Here is a 23,750-nt window from a genome sequence, read left to right as displayed (position 1 = left end):
CTAAAGGCATCCATGTAGTGAATACTCGGCTTGGCCTCCCGGAAAAAGTGCTATCGAGTGGCTTAACTTTGGATCTTTGATCAACCCCTTAACCTTCATTCACAAGAAACTGACGGTCAAAGTCAGAGGGTCATGAGATGGAGTTTGATTTGGCAGGGACAATGTCGTTGCTGGTGCTTAGTCCAGAGTGAGTAATCTGGAGGGGTTGTGGTGAAATTTTGGTTGCTTTATTTTTAAGTGATAACTGTGCCCGGGGGGAACTGATAATGTGGGGGGGTTGAGTTATCTGGTTTGTTTCTCCAAATTGGCCGGCAAAGAAAGTTTTCGCTGGGTTCAAACTTTCTTTCTTGAAGGGGGGGAGTGTTACATATTTATGTGAATGTATGTGAATTACCATTCAGGGTTGCTTATCCATGTTCAATAGATTAAGGGTTGTTGTGGTTGGAGGGTCAGGAGCCCTTCTGAAAAGTGTCCGGAAACGGAAGTGACCGGAAACGGAAGAAGAAAAGACACGAGGAAGAAAAACGACGAGTATTCTTCTTCTTCCTCGCCCCGCTCTGACGAAAGGTGGGATTGATTGAGCCGTGTGGAAAAGCGGCGTTCCCGAGCCCGTCTGGCGAGAGGAGTTACCGGGACGGATACCTGCCCGGTGGACGTCAAACTGTCGTGTGGCCGTGCACCGACCCAGCGTTTGGCACCGTTCGCGACACCGTCTAAAAAGACGCGTACGGGTCGCCCGTTGGGGCCTAACATGCCTTGCAAGCGGCGTGGGGCTTTCGGCTTGCTTTCCCGTACCCGCTTCGCGTGGCCACGAGGGGCTGCAGCCGGGGTGCCGGGTACGATACCTGCCCGGTGGAAACACGTCCACCCGGGGTTCGTTCAACCGCCCGAGTGCGGCGACGCCGACCATCATCTTGGTCAGGAGGGGCCCAGAGACCTTGTGCGGGACCGAGACCAAAAGGGGGTCGTGAGTACTCACGGGGACACACACATATAAGATGGCCATCTTAATCATAGGGAATTGATTGTGGATTGGGAATTGTGTATGGTGGTTTATTGTTGATTGCTCGGGGAAAATCTCCGTGGTTGTATCATTGAAATTGTATGGTATCATTACCATTGAAATATATCCTTGAACATCAGTTGTCTCTTGGGTGGAATTCATATGGATTGCGTGGCGAAAGCGCATATATAATATAACTTTCTGGCGAAGTTCCTCTCACGGTCCGGGGGTCACCGAGACCAGGTATTCACCGAGGGGACCACGTAACACTTGGCATTTTGCAGTACGGAAAGCTGCAAGATCTTGGCTTTTTGGGTGAACTGAGAAATTTCTCCAATTTTTGTTGTGCAGAGGCACATCCCTTTCTGGCAGGTATTTTTCCAAGTATTTTTGGCTTCTTTTAGAAGCGTTGTGCCATTTTAACAATCCTTACCTCGAACACACAATATACTTTGTCACCTGAACACCGCCATTTCTTGGGGGTTCTGTGCATGCCCAAACGAGCATTCTGGGGCAGATTACGTCATTTTGAAAGTCATATTGAAAACAAGCGTTACGCCTCGGTCCGCCATCGTTGAAGTGATGCGAGTTGACAAAGTGGAAGACGCAAGGCGGCCATCTTGGATTTTGACGTGGCGACCCAATTTTCAATAGCGTTCTTCCGTATACGTAGATACACACACACACACCAGATTAGAAGTTAGTAGTTCGTTTATTTTTCAAGATATTTCGCTCACAAGATCCAGACATGCATATGGTGGCGGCCATCTTGGATTTTGACGTGGCGACCCAATTTTCAATAGCGTTCTTCCTTATGCCTAGATACACCGACACACCAGATTAGAAGTTGGTACTTCGCTTATTTTTCAAGACATTCCGCTCACAATGTCCAGACATACATGGCGGTGGCCATCTTTGATTTTGACGTGGCGACCCAATTTTCAATGGCGTTCTTCCTTATGTGTAGATACACCCACACACCTAATTAGAAGTTAGTAGTTCGTTTATTTTTCAAGATATTTCGCTCACAACGTTCAGACATATATATGGTGGTGGCCATCTTGGATTTTGACGTGGCGACCCAATTTTCAATAGGGTTCTTCCTTATGCCGAGATACACCCACACACCAGATTAGAAGTTGGTACTTCGCTTATTAGTCCCCTACCGGTGTACACCGGAGGGGACTATAGGTTTGCAGTCAGTCCGTCAGTCCGTCAGTCCGTCAGTCCGTCAGTCCGTCCGTCCGTCCGTCATGCAAAGAACAGTTTTCCGGACTTTTTTTTCTAAACGCTTAATGCTAATGATTTCAAACTTGGCACATGGTTTCCTCATGATAAGTTACTGGTCAAGTTCGAACTTCACGACGTTTCGATCATTTTTGACAAAGTTATGGCACTTAGAACTTTGGGAATTCTGATAATTCTGATGATCCTTAACTCAGTGCCATTTTAAGTTTTAATTTCCTTTAAAAACAAATTTCTCTGCAATAATAGGACCGATTGAGATAGAATTTTCACCATATGATAGACTCGGTCTGTAGAATATTTTAATGGTAATTATGACGTCACAGGTCATGTGGTTCGGCCGCCATATTGTTTTTCATGAAAACACGAAAACCCCTTTTTCTCTGCAATGGCTGAACAGATCGAGGCCAAACTTTGCAGGCAGAATCGCATACCCATGACGAACAAAAAGGTCAACGAGCATGACGTCATCCTTCACATGGTTTCAGAGTTATGACGTTTTTAAGCATGAACCTTTAAAACCGAGCTCCTCACTCATTTTTGATCCAATCGAGGGGAAACTTCACAGATCTGTTCAGCACTAAAATGTCCTTTTGGAATTTGCGATAGGGCACGTGGTTTGGCAGATATCGTTAATTAAACGAAATTTTTTTTTTTTTTAAATGGATATCTCTTGTTTATTCTCGAGTTCTCCTCAAGCCGCACTGCACGTCCTCAGCCTCGTCTCGCGAACGTCAACAGCGCGACACAGCACGCGCTTTCCGGAGGGGCGGAACCAAGCCGAGCAACATATATATATATACACATCGATCATTGATCGTGAACCGGAAAATATAATAAATTACTGATGGTTTCAGAGTTATGACGTTTTTAAGCACGAACCTTTAAAACCGAGCCCCTCCCTCATTTTTGATCCAATCGAGGGGAAACTTCACAGATCTGTTCATCATGTCAGGCCACTAAAATGTCCTTTTGGAATTTGCGATGGGGCATGTGGTTTGGCAGATATCGTTAATTAAACGAAAATATTTTTTTTTAATGGATATCTCTTGAATCGCTCGTACATGAGTTGGCAATAATTTATATAATTCACACAGTGCAATACGTGCAGACCGCTCCACGGAGCGACCTTGCGGGCTTATCAACGAGGCGAGGCGTGACACACATGTCTCAGCATACCTCAGATCAAGTTTGAAAACCCGCATCAACCGTGCATAAATTTGCATATTCGATCATTTTTGACAAAGTTATGGCACTTTGAACTTTGGTAGGGGACATGTATTGCAGCGCAATACTCAGAATGCTTGTTTTTCAAGATATTCCGCTCACAAGGTTCAGGCATACATGGTGGCGGCCATCTTGGATTTTGACGTGGGTTGCACCCACACACCAAATTCGAATGCGGTCCTCGCACGCACGCACGCCCACACGCACGGAGGGGTAAACCACAGTCCCCCTTTTGCTCCGCGGTGCGACGGGGGACAACAAAATCGGAAGTTGGAAGTGAAAACAAAATCAAGAATTTGAAGGTGAATGTTAACAACCCATCATACACTAACAAAAGTACACAATTGTAAGGGCAACCCACAAAACCACTACCGCTTTCAACATCTGCAAATTAACCAATCCAGCTTTCAACATCTGCACATTAACCACTGCCCCTTTCAACATCTGCAAATTAGCCACTGCCCCTTTCAACATCTGCAAATTAGCCACTGCCACTTTCAACATCTGCAAATTAACCACTACCCCTTTCAGCATCTACAAATTAACCATTACCCCTTTCAACATCTGCAAATTAACCACTGCCCCTTTCAACATCTGCAAATTAACCACTGCCCCTTTCAACATCTGCAAATTAGCCACTGCCCCTTTCAACATCTGAAAATTAACCACTGCCCCTTTCAACATCTGCAAATTAACCACTGCCCCTTTCAACATCTGCAAATTAACCACTACCCCTTTCAGCATCTGCAAATTAACCATTACCCCTTTCAACATCTGCAAATTAACTACTACCCCTTTCAACATCTGCAAATTAACCACTGCCCCTTTAAACATCCCCAAATGTTTGGTGACTCTTTGTGAAGCCTGGTTCCGAAGAAGCAGAAATTGGAAGAGCCCTGTTGGACTTCGTCCGAATGTGTGTATTACTGCTTTCACAATCCCAAAACCATTAAACCCCCACTTACCTCAACACATCATTGGATGATTGATGCTGCAATGTACAAACTCAACTGTTTTTCTTCACTTACAAACACGAAGGTACACTTAAAACAGATCTGAAGTAGAGTCTAGTGAAAAAATGTTGGTGTTGTCAGCACTGCAATCAGAGTGGTTTGCAATCCTTCCACACCAATATCAAGTGGCAAAGCAAAAAAGGAAACCTTTAAAGGCATGTAAATGGAAGATAAATTAGAACATCCCTCTTTGTTTGACCAAAACGCCTCTGCTCACATTATCACATCATTATACATACTTGTACCAAGTTTGATTAATCCCTTAAGCTGTTCTCAAATATCACATTTTTACCCGCCATGACCTTTGATGCCAAAATCGAATCAGTCCATATTTTCATCACAATATATACTTATACCAAGTTTGGTCAAAATCCCATCACTGGTTCACAAGTTAGTGCAGTAACAGAATTTTTAATCAAACGGGACCTCTAACCTTTGACCTCTTGACCCCTTATTCTAATCAGTTCATCTTTACATCATTATATATACTTGTACCACGTTTGGTGTGGTTGCCTTCAGCCATTCTTAAGTTATCGCGATAGCAAAAACCTATCATGGACGTACGGACAGACAGACAAACCGAAAACAATGCCAATGGAGACTGTCAACGGAGGCATAAAATACAACACAACAAAACAGGCATTTTAAGGTCATTTTCCCTGCTAGAGCGGTGGTTAGCCTTGCGGTAAATAGATAAATTAGACAATCCCCATGGGAGGTCTTCTCCATTTTGCCCCATGACAATCTTCTCCATTTTGCCCTATTTTCTGCATCTCTCCTTGTTAACCCCCTTGCCCGCATTTCTTCTTCCGCCATCTTTAGCCAAGTCTTTCTCGGTCTTTCCCGTCCTCTACTTCCTTCTACATTCATTTCCATCACTCTTCTCAACCAGTCACTTTCATCCTTCCTCAACACATGACCAAATCATCCTAACCTTTTTCTCTTCACAGCATCCATCACAGGCTCTATTCCCATCATCTTTCGCAATTCATCATTTGTCTTCCTCTCTCTCAATGATACTCTGCACATCCACCGAACCATTCACATTTCCACCCTTTCCAGCCTTCGTTGCTGCTCTACGTTCATTACCCATGTCTCGCTCCCATAAATCATAACACTTCTCATTGGACTTAGCATAAAATAAATAATGCAATTAATACATATGCACCATGCTCAAGAAATTAATTTGATTCACTTTAATCTCTACCCTGGATTTCTTACTATAACTCTTTTTCTCGTTTTCAACAACGTTTTGTTTGATTTGTTTTGTCCAAGTCAACCACACTAAATCGACATAATGCAACAACATTTTCAGTGACACTTCAGTCGGCGACAGCTTTTTCTAACCTGTAATGTGTGGCAGTTGATGAGCCTCATCAACTTCTTTTCAGGTGCATCGGTGACAATGGTAAAAATTTAAACATGTTCAACTTTTACAACGAGGTATCCCTCTTACCTCTTATCAACTCTTACTATGTCTCTCCGAAAAGACCGACTGGACAACCCTCCCATCTACTTTCTGAATAATCCTCTCCAAGAAGTTCTGTCACTCAAGCTTTTGGGTCTCACTATCTACCATGATCTTTCCTGGGAAAACCACATTTCCAATCTGGCCTCCAAAGCCAGTCGCTGACTGGGCATCCTCCGTCGTGCGAAGTCCTTCCTTGGCACACCTGAGCTCCTCACCACATACAAGGGGGTATTAAGTGATAAGTGCGGGGTATTAAGTGATAACTGAGGCTATCCTCCTTTTAATAAAGCACCAAAGTTTGAGAAGTAGCTGAAGGATAAAAGATGAAATGTCCATCAAAAAAGAAGGACGATTGAGCGTTCTCCAACAATCGCAGAAGTGGCAGAATGTATTGACCAATTAAAATTCGGCTTTCATTGGCTTCTGGCTAAAGTGTCATATCATCTGCAGCATTAATAATAATAATAAAAAATTGTACTTTTTGTGAACTTAAGCAAAAGAGGTATTAGGAAACTTCAATGTAATAGCCAGAACCTGCCCTTTATTAGCCCCCATTGGACATAGTCCAAAACGGGGGCTTATGGATTGGGTCCCGTCTGTCCATCCACAACCATATCTCGGAGTGGTATGGACCGATTCTGTTCATACTTAACCACAAAGACAATATATGACGGTATACATATGCACGTCATTTTGTTTAACTATGTGATCGATCATAGATGGCCGACTGGCGGCCATTTTAGTTGAAAAAAACAACAACCCAATGTTGAACACGTCCTCAACCATTTCTCAGACAGGCATTTACATATGTTGTTCAAACTTGGCACACAGATAATGAATGATGGCTTACACATGCACGTCATTTTATTTTGAAATCAGATCCAAGATGGCCAACTGGTAGCCATTCTATTACTTAAAGGTGTCCCCAACAATTTTTCAGACATGAATGGACCAACTGTGTTCAAACTTGGCACAAAGACAATACATGAGAGTATACATATGCAGAAGACTTTGTTTTGTAATTCAATCAAAGATGGTCAACTGACGGCCTTTAGCTCCGTACAGCAAAATTACTAAAACCACCGGGGCTATGACATTTTATGTCTTTTTATCCTTGTTTCCTATACTTCGGTACCCTTTGAGTATGGATGACGTCCAGTGCCACAACCTGCGAAAAAGTTTTGTGTACGGATGACGTTACTACACGTCATCGACTATACCTATAAATAGATCGTCAGTACGTGGTTGCATTCCCATGCCAAAATGCAAATTAATCCCGTACCGGTGGTATTTTTATCAAAAAAAAATCCCGTACTCAAAGGGTTAACAACCCTTTAGAAACCAAGACCAAGTCTCAGGACACAGTCATACAAACTTATTACATTGATCGGTACCTACTTGGTGTGTGCGCATGTGTGTGTGTAGAGTCACTGCAACAGTACTGTGGTCAAAAACGGTTATTGCGACTCGCTCTCAAAATGATGGCACCGTTTGAAAGCTAATAATCAAATTATTTGGAACAAAAATTAATGTCCGTTTAAACATGAAGATGCTCGTTTTTAAAGCGCCTTTCCGGAATTGAAGAAGCGGAAACGAGAGTTTAATGCAGCGGCACATTCCCAAAGGGAATGGATATTTCCTAGTAAATATAAATATAAACTCCCTCGTCTTCTATAGCAATTTCCACGAGCAAGTTTGTTTTACAGTCCCAGAGCCGACCATCTCTCCACCCAGGATTTCTCCCACAGATGCTTCTTTCTCCTTGCATGACGTCGGCAACATATCAGCACAAGGTCCAAAGCAACAGTGCTCAGAACCTTTATCCTTGTCATCCCCTCCCTGTATTTGTTCTTCGGTACCATTTTATTTACCAAAAAACCTGACACTGACAATCGAGCAATGCGAGTCAAGTGTGCGGCAGTCTCCGACAAAACAAGATTCGTCACCGACAATGTTGTTACGTTGTTGGCAAACATTGGCTATTGTAAGGCAGCCTTTCGAGTACAAGGCAATGACTTCGGGAGTGGGAAGCCAGGTGGTGCAGATAACCAGAAAGAATGTTCATAGAATTGTGGCCATTTTGTTAAAATTATTTGACTGCTTTCAGATTAGGTTTTTTATGAAGAGAATTACTCAGGTTTTTGCTAACACCAATACTGCTTTTGTCATCTTCATCAGTGGTGTACAAGGTTGAGGTAATCGATAACTTCCTCTTATACAAAGTTCACTAGTACCTGCAGCAGTCTTTGCACCAATTGCGACGACAGCAACAGCAACAACAGAGGGTAATAGAGAGCAGAATGAGTCCAGCCATTGTTGCCATGGCAATTATCAAGGCCTCAAAGTTCACTGCAGAGATCACAGCACAATCAATAGGTTAAGCATCAGCCTCTCATCACTTTTCCAAACCTTTAAAACCTTTCCCTTCACCTGTTGGTGAAATCCCAACCTCTTCCTCCCCCAATCCCTTCCCATTATGAGTTCAAATTTCCAAGATCCACAATTTCCATCACAACCTCAGGGTCACAGGACAACAGTTTTGGTATCAAAATGAAAAAAGGCAAAAGGGTTTCTATGGAAGAAAATAGTTTTGAAAACTGAAATAAACTCGAGCAATGCGACTGTGTTGTCAATATGCCTCCGCATAATCCCACAATGGGTAGATGCCCTCGTTCACTGTCCTGAAAATAAACAAGTTTGATTTAAACCCCTTCAGCTGTTTTGAAGTATCACATTTTCACCAGCCTTGAAAGGTTTCACATCGATCGTTGAAGCACTTTCAGGAAGGTTTTTTTTTATTTAAAATATCGGCTTTTAAGCTAATATGGCTGCCACACCACGTGACATATGCCCTTTAAAAATGTACACTCTGCACATGTATGGGTAGGGGATAACGTTTGTGAAGCTTTGTGTTGATCGGATAAAGTTCGATTTTCTATCCAAGATGGCTGCCAAACTACATGACCTACAATATCATTTTCAAACTATATGCAACAATTGTGCTGGATGATATTTGTAAAATTTCGCATCAATAGGGTAAGCGGTTTCAGAGATATAATTATTTAATATTTTCCTTCAATCCAATATGGCTGCCACACCATGAGACCAATGATGTTTTTGTGATCATCTTTTAATCACCATGCCCAGTCAATGACACATGTAAAGTTTCAAGTCAATCAATTTGGTGGTTTGGGAGAAGATGTTTTTTTAAAGGTTTTAGGTTAAATCCAATATGGCTGCCAAACCATGTGACCTATGATGTCATACATTTAATATTACAATACAAATAGGTCATAGATCATGTGCATGCAATTTCATATTTTTAGGATAAGGAATTACATTATAATTTTTGGCTGGTATACGACTTCACCTATGATATAATCATTATCACCATTTTGTTCCCCATTGGGAGTACTTCACAATGTGCCAAGTTTCAAATTTTTCCATTCAGCGGTTTCCGAGAAATATTTTTATTATTATTTGTGTTTATTCCAAGATGGCTGCAATACCACGTGACCTATGACGTCACACGTGTGATAACATTCTGCATGGGTGTCTCTTACCCTGAAGGTTTAACCTCAATTGGACATGTGGTTGCTGAGAAAAACGAGGTTTAGCCCATATGGACAGACAACCCGAAAACAATGCCTCCGGCCACCTTCGGAGCGGAGGCATAAAAAAAAAAGTGCCACTTTTGTTTTCTCTCGACACGCCAAGGCTCATGGAATAGCTCGGGTTGTACGATTGCAAACTTCAGCTATGTCCACATTTTTCAAAATAATGTAAAAAAAACAAAAACAAAAAAAACCACCCACAATAGGCAAATTTTTCATGGAAATGCAAGATAAGTAACTTGATTTTACAAGTTCGTTTTTATAAATAACAGCCTAATGACCAGTCAGTGGCGTTGTGGTTAGAGCGTACACTGTGTGTCTTGGAGGTCTGTGGTTGGATTCAGACACCGGCCGAGTAATATGAAAGGGTACATGCCGTTTCCTTGCTTGATGTCCAGCATTTAGTGGAGAGAGCATGGACAAACAAGAATCCCATTACGAAGGGGGGAGTTAGGAGATTTTAAATTCAAATTCCTCAATTTCCCGCTGACTACATCACAACATGATGTCATCAGTACCCGGTGTACTCCATGACCTGGTGCTACACCTCATCCATGAGCCTGAGATAATGTTCAGAAAATTCAACTCTACAGGTAAAAATACACAATGAGCAAATACAATGCAACTAGTTAGGAATTTCTAAACCCAGAAGTGAAGTTGGTTCAACAAAGTGTCATGGAAGCAATTCGTAGAGAATGTGAATTGGAGGTGTACGTACCCCAGCACACGCCCCAGCGAGCCTTTGACAACGGGCAGGAATGTATGGGTAAAATTCTAGTTGTAGGGTAGTCCTTGCAGCTGTTGTCCACAAAGCACCATAAGCACTGTAAAGAGCAGCACGGAAGCTACATTATGATGTAAACATCGATAAGATTGTCCTCATCATCTTGTGTGGTCGTTTGAGGTGAACGACAAAGGAAGATGTCTCGTGGAGGGGACAGTTAGAAATTCATTTTCCACTTGTATGACTCACCGACACGTTCTTCAGACACCGCTCACAGCTTGTATTGCTGTACGTTGCACATTCTGCAGGAACATTCACAAAGCCAGAGAAATGTTCATCCATGCTTCCCAATACGGGAATTTCAAAATGACATAATCCGCCACAGAATGCTCAGCATGCATGCAGGAACATGTTAAACTACAGTTCTAAAGGGTAATGCCAGAGATTGTAATGAGTTCTCGAGGGTAATTCTAGAGATTCTAATTCTAGAGACTCTAATGAATTCTAGAGGGAAATTCCAGAGATTCTAATGAATTCTAGAGGGTAATTCAAGAGATTCTAATGAATTCTAGAGGGTAATTCTAGAGATTCTAATTAATTATTGAGGGTAATTCTAGAGATTCTAATTAATTCTAGAGGGTAATTGTAGAGATTCCAATTAATTTTATAGATTCTAATCAATTCTAGTATATTTCTAGAGATTCTAATTAATTCTTGAGGGTAATTCTAGAGATTCTAATTAATTCTAGAGGGTAATTGTAGAGATTCCAATTAATTTTATAGATTCTAATCAATTCTAGTATATTTCTAGAGATTCTAATGAATTCTCGATGGTAATTCTAGATATTCTCATGAATTCTAGAGGGTAATTCTCGAGATTCTAATTAATTCTAGAGGGTAATTCTAGATATGCTAATTAATTCTCGAGGGTAATTCTGGAGATTCTAATTAATTCTAGAGGGTAATTCTAGAGATGCTAATTAATTCTAGAGGGTAATTCTAGAGATTCTAATTAATTCTTGAGGGTAATTCTAGAGATTCTAATGAATTCTAGAGGGTAATTCTAGAGATGCTAATTAATTCTCGAGGGTAATTCTAGAGATTCTAATTAATTCTAGAGGGTAATTCTAGAGATGCTAATTAATTCTCGAGGGTAATTCTAGAGATTCTAATGAATTCTAGAGGGTAATTCTAGAGATTCTAATGAATTCTAGAGGGTAATTCTCGAGATTCTAATGAATTCTAGAGGGTAATTCTAGAGATGCTAATTAATTCTCGAGGGTAATTCTAGAGATTCTAATGAATTCTAGAGGGCAATTCTAGAGATTCTAATGAATTTTAGAGGGCAATTCTAGATATTCTAATGAATTCTAGAGGGCAATTCTAGAGATTCTAATGAATTTTAGAGGGTAATTCTAGAGATGCTAATTAATTCTCGAGGGTAATTCTAGAGATTCTGATGAATTCTAGAGGGTAATTCTAGAGATTCTAATTAATTCTAGAGGGTAATTCTAGAGATTCTAATTAATTCTAGAGGGTAATTCTAGAGATTCTAATGAAATCTTGAGGGTAATTCTAGAGATTCTAATGAATTCTAGAAGGTAATTCTAGAGATTCTAATGAATTCTAGAGGGTAATTCTAGATATTCTAATTAATTCTCGAGGGTAATTCTAGAGATGCTAATTAATTCTAGAGGGTAATTCTAGAGATTCTAATGAATTTTAGAGGGTAATTCTAGAGATGCTAATTAATTCTCGAGGGTAATTCTAGAGATTCTGATGAATTCTAGAGGGTAATTCTAGAGATTCTAATTAATTCTAGAGGGTAATTCTAGAGATTCTAATTAATTCTAGAGGGTAATTCTAGAGATTCTAATGAATTCTTGAGGGTAATTCTAGAGATTCTAATGAATTCTAGAAGGTAATTCTAGAGATTCTAATGAATTCTAGAGGGTAATTCTAGATATTCTAATTAATTCTCGAGGGTAATTCTAGAGATGCTAATTAATTCTAGAGGGTAATTCTAGAGATTCTAATGAATTTTAGAGAGTAATTCTAGAGATGCTAATTAATTCTCGGGGGTAATTCTAGAGATTCTGATGAATTCTAGAGGGTAATTCTAGAGATTCTAATTAATTCTAGAGGGTAATTCTAGAGATTCTAATTAATTCTAGAGGGTAATTCTAGAGATTCTAATGAATTCTTGAGGGTAATTCTAGAGATTCTAATGAATTCTAGAGGGTAATTCTAGAGATGCTAATTAATTCTAGAGTGTAATTCTAGAGATTCTAATGAATTTTCGAGGGTAATTCGAGAGATTCTAATTAATTCTAGAGGGTAATTCGAGAGATGCTAATTAATTCTAGAGGGTAATTCTAGAGATTCTAATGAATTCTTGAGGGTAATTCTAGAGATGCTAATGAATTTTAGAGAGTAATTCTAGAGATGCTAATTAATTCTAGAGGGTAATTCTAGAGATTCTAATGAATTCTAGAGGGTAATTCTAGAGATTCTAATGAATTTTAGAGAGTAATTCTAGAGATGCTAATTAATTCTCGAGGGTAATTCTAGAGATTCTGATGAATTCTAGAGGGTAATTCTAGAGATTCTAATTAATTCTAGAGGGTAATTCTAGAGATTCTAATTAATTCTAGAGGGTAATTCTAGAGATTCTAATGAATTCTTGAGGGTAATTCTAGAGATGCTAATTAATTCTAGAGGGTAATTCTAGAGATGCTAATTAATTCTAGAGTGTAATTCTAGAGATTCTAATGAATTTTCGAGGGTAATTCGAGAGATGCTAATTAATTCTAGAGGGTAATTCGAGAGATGCTAATTAATTCTAGAGGGTAATTCTAGAGATTCTAATTAATTCTAGAGGGTAATTCGAGAGATGCTAATTAATACTAGAGGGTAATTCGAGAGATGCTAATTAATTCTAGAGGGTAATTCGAGAGATGCTAATTAATTCTAGAGGGTAATTCGAGAGATGCTAATTAATTCTAGAGGGTAACTCTAGAGATTCTAATGAATTCTAGAGGGTAATTCTAAAGATTCGAATTAATTCTAGAGGGTAATTGTCGAGATTCTAATTAATTCTTGAGGGTAATTGTGGGGATTCTAATTAATTTTATAGATTCTAATCAATTCTCGTATAGTTCTGGAGATTGTAATTAATTCTAGAGGATAATTCTAGAGATTATAATTAATTCTAGAGGGTAATTGTAGAGATTCCAATTAATTTTATAGATTCTAATCAATTCTTGTATAGTTCTTGAGATTCTAATTCTAGAAATTATAATTAATTCTAAAGGGTAATTGTAGAGATTCTAATCAATTCTAGTATAGTTCTGGAGATTCTAATTAATTCTAGAGGGTAATTCTCGAGATTCTAATTAATTATAGAGGGTAATTGTAGAGATTCCAATTAATTTTATAGATTCTAATCAATTCTAGTATAGTTCTGGAGGGTAATTATAGATATTGTAATTAGTTCTGGAGGGTAATTCTAGAGATTCTAATTAGAAACCTCTAGAATTAAACTTTAGAACCATTTAAAATTAAACACTGCATGTTCGAAAGGTTCTTAATTTTTGATGGACGAATGAAAGGAAGGACATTAATTTGAGAGGTCTTGTGCTCCACTTCATCACCCCCAATGAACTAAAAATCAATAAACTGACAGATCAAATTAATATGGTGTGGGTAAATTTTAACAAGTTGCCCATAATAGTTTTTCACATCAAACCTAGGTTTTTTCGATGTTTTTTGATGAAATTCATTCGAATTTGATATTCATTTCGTCAGCAAATGACTCATTTTTGAGATGGGACCTCCCATCCCAATCATCAAACATCGGGGCAATACCCCTGGTGCTCACCTGGTGGAATAAACAGTATACTGCATCGACCAAGGGTATTTTAAACCAATTTCAATGGTTGCTGGAAGACTGAGCAGCATGTAGAATCATACTAACATAATCATAAGACTTTAAACAAAGAAAAAAAATACCTATTTTGGGGGGCAACCCTCCCTCCCCCAACCCCATATACCTCCTAAGACCCCAATTTCTGTAATGCCTTGAACAAACACATTGGTACATCATGGATGATGATGGTTGTGGTGAGGTTTCATCGAAATTGCGTGTGTGATTTCAGGAAAAAAATCAAATTCCTATTTTGGGGGTGAAACCTGGATCCACTTTGACCCCGGTAAACCCCCTTAGACCCCGATTTTTTTTTAATTCCGTGAACAAACTTTAGTCATAACACAACAAATATAATTTGGGCCAAATTTGGTCACAATCTCATTGGTGGTTTCGGAGAAGTTCCAAGTGTTTACGGACTGACGGACGGATGGATGGACGACGCGCCATCGCATAAGCACCCCTGAACTTCGTTCCAGGTGAGCTAAAATGAGTTATTTTGACCGAAATAAATATTAAATTTAAATGAATCTCCTGTAACCCTAACCTAAATGAAACCCTAACCCTAACCGGGAAGGCCGCTCATTGGCCGATATGATCACATGATGTGTCACTGCTCTATGATTGGCACCTTCTCGTCGGAAGGAGGCAATTTATTTTCGTATTTTCTCCGTTAATAATTTTTTCTGCAATATTACTCTGTAGAAAAGTTGTCAGAAATGACAAGATATAATCGATTCTGGGTCTAAAAATTGTGTACGAATTTATTAGTCAGGTTCACTATGTCAATAAATTACATTTCGTTCAAAATCATGGTAGATTAGCAAACCTATACATTTTTGGAAAGGTTATAGCATAAGGAAACTAAAAATCAATGTTTACATTTGGAGAGATACCTGTATGGCGGCCATTTTGGATTTTCAAAATGGCCACTGTAAAATACATATTTTGTTCTATTTCTGCCTCTAATTACCCTAAAAACTTTTTTAAATATACTAAACCTATATTTTCAGGCACAAGGAATCCAATGAAAGTATCAAATTAGTGCTATGGGGAATGGTAAGACACGAATCAAAGGTTTTGAATTGCAAAATACTGTCTTTATATTCGCGATAAGTTGCATAATCAAATACATGTTATCATTTTGTACAGGCAGTTAATAACATCAAAATGTGTCACAATAATTCATATCACCAAACATACACAGGCAGTCAGCAAAATCATATATACACATGCAGTCAGTATAACTTCACATCTACACAGGCAGTCAATGACAAAATATACACAGGCAGTCAATGGCATCAAACATACACGATTACAGAATATGCCATTTAGAGTTCGTCATCACTGTCCTGTGTGTCGTATCCGACAATATAGTCCGCATCGTTTTCACAGTCCGTTCCACACAAGCAAAGGTCGGTCAAATTGATTGGCAAATCGAATTGGTCGAATGGTCGATCGAATCGAATTCGATGAATCGAATCGAATCGAATCGATCGAATGGTCGATCGAAGCAATTGGTCTAATGGAATTGGTCGATTGGTCGAATTGGTCGAATCGAATTGGTCGGAATTGGTAAATGTAAACATTGATTTTCAGATTTTACATGTAATAACGTTTCCAAAAATGTATAGGTTTGCTAATCTACCATGATTTTGAACGAAAAAACATAGCGAACCTGACTATATGGACAACTTGGTGTGTAAAAAAAATAAATATGAAAATATGTGTGGATGTAGCACAGTGTTAATGGGTCAAATGACCTTCTAAGTCACCAAAGGACGGATCGCACACACAGTAATTAAAATAAATAAATAAATATAGAATACGGGAATGAGACTACATTGAACAAATTCCTTTCAGCGCATCAGTGACGGGATTATTATATCAATGTACCTGTGGCCATGACTCCTTCGAGTAACCAGTTCGTGAATACTCGAAGACTTTACAAACGACAACAAAAACACAACCTAGTCTCAGCACCAGACGTGAAAATCGTGAAATGACTTCCTTCCCCTTTACAGGAAATTAAATAATACATGAAGAGGAATAAATATATAAGGCTAAGCGCGAATGATCTTACCGCTTCGATGAGGAAATGCTTCGATCACCGATCCAAACGACATGGACATGCCAAGAATGAAACACACGATGAATAAACCGGAATCCATGTTTGGAGGAGAAACCCGCCAAGGAACCCCTATTGACAGCCACAAAAAACCTCCTTCGATGGGTCACATGAAACCAACGTCATTTCCCTAAACCAGTAAACGTCATCGAATTACGCTGACCTTTTGTGTCATTTGTGATTTAAGTTGATTCATTGAAATTAAAGTTGATATCCTAAAATAAAGCATAATCACTCACTATTACGATATTTGTATCGTGCAACATAGTGACCAGAGTTTAGAGCGATGTGACCAACATGGATATATATATCCAACACAGTAATTCACCTCCTACGAAACCGCCACCATTTCACCGCCACATTGGTTGGTATTGAAATAACAATACAGTATATATATATAGAACACATTTATATGGAATTCAAATTTCATATACATAATACAATATACGAGGGGCATTCAATAAGTAGCCTAAAAATATTTTTCACAACTCGTTTACCATATTGCATGTATGTGTGTTAATTGCTGTGTTATTTTTCAACATAATCTCCATTGCGTTCAATGCATATTTTCCAGCGCTTTACGAAGGCCTAGATTCCTCTAAAATAAAATAGTTTGGCTGCGTGTGTAGCCATTCGTGCACCGCCTCTTGGACCTCTTCATCGGATCAGAAAGTGGTTCCACCAAGCGTGTGGCGGGCACATGGGGCAATAATTCCGCGCACCAGTGGGTGGCGAGAGCGCCCAGGCGGGGACCGATGGCACATGCCCCGCCCTTCGACCGAGCGGCCACGCCCGGGGACTAGGCGTGGCCTCAGCACATATATGCGGGCTCAAAGCTCGAGCCCGCCCAGTGCTGCAGTTCGAGCTTTCGTAATAAAGACTCTTTTGGTTTTAACAAACGCGTTGTGGCCTCCCTCTTTGGCAAGCAAGTTGTGTGCGCAGCACCACACTTCACTGGTGACCCCGATTGGTTCAGCCATTGCTGACCATGGAACGCGCCATGGCCAACAACGCCGTCGCGGTAAAACTCCCAGAGTTTTGGAAAGCACAGGCCGACGTGTGGTTCGTGCAGGCCGAAGCGCAATTTCAGCTTCGAGGCATAACGGCGGACGAGACCCGTTACTACCGCGTGGTCGCCGCCCGAGTCGTGTCCATCCTGCGGCACCCGCCGGCCGACCACAAGTACAGGGCGCTCAAACGTCTCCTCATCGCCACGTTCGGCCTCACGGAGATTGAACGGGCCGACCGCCTCCTGGACCTTCCCGAACTCGGCGACACACGACCATCCGTGCGGATGGATTATATGCTGTCGCTGCTGGGTGACCAAGCCCCGGATTTCTTATTCCGGGCGCTTTTTCTACGCCAGCTACCTCTACAGGTACGCCGCGCGCTGGCCGGTTCCGAAATAAGGGAACCCCGCGCCCTGGCCATAGAGGCCGACAAGTTCTTCGCGGCTTGCGACACGCGGTCGAGTTACGGTGCTGCCGTCGTGGATCCCGGGGCAGAGGCTACAGCGTCCCTCGTGGCCGCTGCCGCGCCGCGCCCACCACCACCGCCGCCGAGAACACCGCGGCCGCCGCGGCCGCCGCTACCGCAAGCCTGGTGCTATTTCCACGCCAGGTTCGGCCACAAGGCTAAGAAGTGTTGCCCGCCGTGCTCGTTTGACAAGTCGGGAAACGACCGGGCCAGCGCTCGTTAGCGGTCCTGAGCGTCGGCCATTCCGGCAGCCTCCTATTCATCACGGACACCTTGTCCAGGCCCCGTTTCCTCTGCGATACAGGAGCGCAGGTAAGCGTCATCCCAGCCTACATGTCCGACAAGCGAACCGCGGGCCGGGGCCCCGCGTTGCTTGCCGCCAACGGTACACCCATCCGCACATTCGGGAAGCGCTGCCTCTCCCTGCGGTTCGGAGGGCAGCGCTTTCAATGGTCGTTCGTGACCGCCAGCGTGCCAATGGCATTGCTCGGTGCGGACTTCCTATGTGCGCATGGGTTGTTGGTCGACGTGAAGCGCAGACGGCTCGTCCAGGCCGAAACCTTTAGCTTGCTCGCTTGTTCGCTGAGCAGCTCGTTGAGCGGCTCACTGAGCGGCTCACCGAGCAGCTTGTCAAGCGGCTTGCTGGACGGTTCCGTCCCGGCGAGTTTAGTTTGCACGCTTCCGGCAGCGGACGACTTTACCCGCCTCCTCGCCAGTTTCCCGGCCCTCACGCGGCCCACCTTCTCAGCGGTGGCCATTAAACACGGGGTGGAGCATCACATCCCCACGGTCGGGCCGCCGGTCTATGCCCGGGCACGCCAACTCGAGCCCACGAAGCTCGCCGTGGCGAAAGCGGAGTTCGCCACGCTGGAGCGGCTGGGGATCGTACGGCGCTCCAACAGCGCTTGGGCTTCCCCGCTGCACATCGTGCCGAAGCCCGGCGGGGGATGGCGGCCGTGCGGGGACTACCGCCGGCTCAATGATGCCAACACCCCCGACCGCTACCAGGTCCCACACATTCAGGACTTTTCCGCCCGGTTGGCCAACACAACCGTGTTTTCAAAGGTGGACCTCATCCGGGGCTACCATCAGGTCCCCGTCCAACCGGACGACGTCCCGAAGACGGCCGTCATCACCCCTTTCGGCCTCTTCAAATTCCTAAGGATGCCCTTCGGGTTGAAGAATGCGGCTCGGGCGTTCCAGCGGCTTATGGATAGCGTCTTGCACGACTTACCTTTCCTGTTTGTCTACCTGGACGACATCCTAGTTGCGAGCGCATCCTGGGAGGATCACCTGCTCAACCTCCGCACACTTTTCGAACGCCTGGGCCAGCATGGCCGAATCATCAACCCTGCCAAGTGCCGTTTCGGTGTCGCCACCATCGACTTCTTGGGGCACCGCATCACCGAGCACGGGGCCGTCCCTTTACCGGCCAAGGTGGAGGTAGTCAGGGATTTCCCGTGGCCCCGCACGAGCAAGGGGCTCCAGGAGTTCCTGGGCATGGTAAACTTTTACCACCGCTTCGTGCCCCACGTCGCCCGGCTCCTCCGCCCCTTGCACGAGGCTCTTCGGGGCAAGCCGGGCAAAGGTGACATCCCATGGTCGGAGCCGATGGCCGCGGCGTTCGCGGTCGCAAAGCTGGCTCTGGCCGACGCCATCATGCTGGTGCACCCGGCGCCCGATGCACCGATCGCCCTCACCACCGACGTGTCGGACTACGCGGTGGGTGCGGTGCACGAGCAATGGGTGCGTGGTGCTTGGCAACCACTGGCGTTTTTTAGCCGGCAGCTTTGCCCGCACGAACGCCGGTACAGCACCTTCGACCGCGAGCTGTTCGGGCTCCACCTGGCGGTCCGACACTTCGCCACCTGCTGGAGGGCCACCCGTTCACGGCCTTTGTTGACCACAAGCCCCTTGTGTTCACGATGGCCAAGGTCGCCGAGCCATGGTCGGCACGACAGCAGCGCCACCTCTCTGCCATGTCCGAGTACACGACGGACATCTGTCACGTGGCGGGTAAGGACAACCCGGTGGCGGATTGCCTTTCCCGGTCCGTCGTGCACGCGGTCCACCTCGGGGTCGACTATGCCCGGATGGCGGAGGCCCAGACCACCGACCCCGGCGTCCAGGCCTTGCGGACCGCCGTCACGGACCTCCGCGTCACCGAGGTGCCATTCAACGCCGCGGGCATGGCCCTCCTATGCGACGTCTCCCTCGGCCGGCCTTGCCCCATCGTGCCCGCTGGCTGGCAGCGCCCAGTGTTCGACGCCATCCACGGCCTGTCCCACCCTGGCGCGAAGGCATCCCAGAAACTCGTCGGGGCGAAGTTCGTCTGGCATGGCCTCAGGAAGGATGTCCGCGACTGGGCCAGGACGTGCCTCGCGTGCCAGCGCGCAAAAGTCCACCGCCACACCCAGGCACCGTTGGCCCCATTTACGGTGCCTGAGCGGCGGTTCGACCATGTGCACGTCGACGTGGTGGGACCTCTGCCCCCCTCGCGAGGGTTCACCCACCTCCTCACCATGGTCGACCGCACCATGCGTTGGCCGGAGGCCGTCCCATTGGCGGCGACGTCTGCGGCTGAGGTGGCGCAAGCCTTTATCACCACTTGGGTTGCCCGGTTCGGTGCCCCCTCGGGCATCTCGTCCGACCGCGGCCCCCAGTTCACCTCAGAGCTCTGGGCCGCGGTGGCGCGAGGACTCGGGGTGAAGCTACACCACACCACGGCCTACCACCCCCAGGCCAATGGCCTGTGTGAGCACTTTCATCGCTCTATGAAGGCCGCGCTCTGGGCCAGCCTCCGCGACGGCGGCTGGGTCGACAGGTTCCCCTGGGTCCTGCTGGGCCTCAGGACGGCGCCCAAGAACGACCTGCACGCGTCCTCGGTGGAGTTGGTCTTCGGGCAACCACTGCGGGTACCGGGTGAATTTATCCCCGACGCCACGGCTCCTTGGTCCGCGGCGCAACAGCACTCCGCCCTTCAGGAGACCGCCCGGAGGTTCGCCCCGGTGCCAACGGCACACCACGGTTGTCCGCCTTCCCATGTCGCCCCAGAGCTTCGCACGGCAAGGTACGTGTTCATCCGGGCACGACGCCCACCGGGCACCGCTACGGCCCCCGTACGACGGGCCCTTCCGCATGCTTAAGACCGGTGACAAGTTTTTCACGGTCGACATCGGCGGTGCCCCGGATCGCATTTCCGTGGACCGCCTCAAGCCGGCCCACCTCGATCCGGACCACCCCCCGCCGGCAGCGCTGCCTCTGCGTCGAGGCCGCCCCCCGGCGGTCGGACCCCCGGCACCCCTCAGCCCCACCGGCCCGCTGCCCCCCAGCCCTGCACCCATCGCCATGGGGCATTTCGGCCGGGTCATCCGGCTTCCCCGCAAACGCACCCTTCAGGTGCACGGGAATGATGGGGGGGGCGCGTGTGGCGGGCACATGGGGCAATAATTCCGCGCACCAGTGGGTGGCGCGAGCGCCCAGGTGGGGACCGATGGCACATGCCCTGTCCTTCGACCGAGCGGCCTCGCCCGGGGATTAGGCGTGGCCTCGGCACATATATGCGGGCTCTAAGCTCGAGCCCGCCCAGTGCTGCAGTTCGAGCTTTCATAATAAAGACTCTTTTGGTTTTATCAAACGCGTTGTGGCCTCCCTCTTTGGCAAGCAAGTTGTGTGCGCAGCACCACACTTCAAGCGCCTCTTGAAGTGGCCCAAAGATGTGGTAATCCAAAGGGGCCAGGTATGGCGAGTAGGGTTGATGAGGAAGACACTCAAAATGCAGGTCCTCGATTGTTGCAACTGTAGCACGGGAAGTTTAGCTCCGAGCATTGTCATGCTGCAGCAAAACACCGGTCGTGAGTAGTCCACAACGTTTTGATCTGATTGCTGGTTTCAGATGATTTTTAAGGAGGTTACAGATTTGCAGTATGATGCACTGGTGACTGTGGTCCCTCTGGGCCCTCTAGACATTCACCACTGGGCCATCTTCAGCATCTGATACAGAACAGACGTTCCTTGCAACCTTCTTTGGCTTGCTGAGTTCCGTGCCTATTTCAGCCAAGTTGTTCATGGCAAATGTACGCATATCCAAGAATGTGGTTGAGGAGTCTGCTTTCACCTGCTTCTTCAGCTCCCACCGCAGCTGGACATCTGCGACACTCTCGACAAACTGCTCATTCAGCATTGTGTTCCTGTCAGTGATTCTCTCGGGGGCAATGCGAGCGAGGCGGTCCAAGATACCCACGAGTGCATGGAAGAAATCAGCCAAAGACTCGCCTTCCTGTTGCTGCCTCTCGTATAAATTTCTCAATAACTGAGGCTGAAAGACGCTCCCCGAACAGCCTGCGCAATACCTCAAAGACATCTCCTTCAGCCATGCAGTCCTGGCCCCTTATTTCAATTTTGGCTGGGTCTTTCAAATAAAAGGCTAAATAGTCCACAGCTTCGGCGCCACTGAGGTCTTCTGCTCGAAGTAACCTATGTGCATCATCAATCCAATCATAAGCCCTGCTCATTATACCGTTGCAACTTCCACTCTAACAACAGCAAAATTCCTGGCTTTTGGCTTTTCAGTACTGACAGACTCCCCTAAGGCTTTGAAAGCAGCCCGCTCCTGGTCTCTTTCCAATGAACTTCTGCAAGTTGTCTCTCCAGTTCCTGCATCTCCTCCTCATTTTACCTGGCATTCTTCCTTCTCCGGGACAGAACTTATGTACACCTGCTTATGACAATGACAAAAACGAAAATCAGAGGTAAGTAATTTCGAATGACAGTGCACTACTATACTCTCAGTGCAATTTCTCTAATACCCGATTGTTTAAATAAAAGCCATGAAGCATCAGTCACATCCAGCTGGAGTCCACCGGGCAGAAATATTGCAATCAGGTGAATCCCGTTCAACAATGGCAATTCCAGAGCTTATCGGTTGTCCAGCAGCCCTCTACTGAGTTAGCCATCGTCTTCCTTCCTCATCATGTGCCTATCCCACTCCTGACACCAGTGAAGTCATTCGAGACTCGCATGGACAATTAGGCACAACATTAATCAGACAGACAATTAGGCACAACATTCATCAGACAGATGAACGTTTTATTGATGAGGAGTGCTGCCAATGTTAAAGTAAAGCAAACGGAAAATCGATGGCTAACCAGTATACATCAAGGATATAGACCGATCCGACGGAGGGTTCACGGACGGTCGCCCTCTATAGACGCCGCCATAGTTGGGAGGCGTCTGCTTCATTCGGCTTGCTCTCCAGCGTTCAGATTACATGCAGTTACCGGTCTCAGTTCACTTTGCCGAAAGAATATCGATACAAAATATATTTGTTTGTTAGATTAATCGGAGAAGATGGAATCGTGGACTGATGACGTTCGTGAGTGGCCTCGGCTGCAATTTCAAAGTAGGTATTTTATTATTTGATGACGAAACGCAACTTATATGTCATGTTTGTACCATGAACCATCTTATGTCGTGTAGTCCCATGTGCTCGTATTCGTGTATTGTGGATTGTGTGCCGAGAGTTTGTCTCAATTTTTGCTCCACTTATTCCTTTTTTATTTATGATATATGATTTCTTGCAAATATATTAGTATATGCTATCCACCTGCCAAAGAGTAAAAACAGCCTCCAAAGTGTATTTCAATCTAAACTTTTTTGAAAAATACACATTAAGCTGTTTGTTGATTCACTTGATACAAATGAAGATTTGCTACTTAACAGGCGACCTTCACAAAGGAAGCGGACGGGCACAACCAACTGACTTGAGTCTAATCATACAACTGATTTGTAAAATAAGATGTATTCTACCTTGATTTTAAAATCATTTTAAATGTTTTACTGAGATAAAACCTAATGAATTTTTTTCTCATTAATCTCATTTTCAGATATTTACGAGTATTTTGTCTGTGCGCCGGCATGCGATG

General features: G+C 44.6%; 1 protein-coding gene across 1 annotated transcript in view; it reads right to left on the bottom strand.

Moving 5' to 3' along the window:
* LOC137434096 (pituitary tumor-transforming gene 1 protein-interacting protein) overlaps positions 1–16,689 on the bottom strand; it is a 33,347-nt gene extending 16,658 nt beyond the window's left edge. Inside the window, exons 1-4 of the mRNA XM_068126764.2 lie at positions 16,306–16,689; positions 10,547–10,599; positions 10,292–10,397; positions 8,194–8,308 (exon numbers count right to left, since the gene is read on the bottom strand). Coding sequence (XP_067982865.1) covers positions 8,194–8,308; positions 10,292–10,397; positions 10,547–10,599; positions 16,306–16,393 — 362 coding nt within the window. The 5' untranslated portion in view covers positions 16,394–16,689. The remainder of the gene's footprint in view (positions 1–8,193; positions 8,309–10,291; positions 10,398–10,546; positions 10,600–16,305) is intronic.
* Positions 16,690–23,750: the final 7,061 nt, after the last annotated feature.

This window comes from Myxine glutinosa, chromosome 10, assembly GCF_964187855.1.
Source record: "Myxine glutinosa chromosome 10, kmMyxGlut1.1, whole genome shotgun sequence".
Classification (NCBI taxonomy): domain Eukaryota; kingdom Metazoa; phylum Chordata; class Myxini; order Myxiniformes; family Myxinidae; genus Myxine; species Myxine glutinosa.
This window is presented reverse-complemented; position numbering and strand designations above follow the sequence as displayed.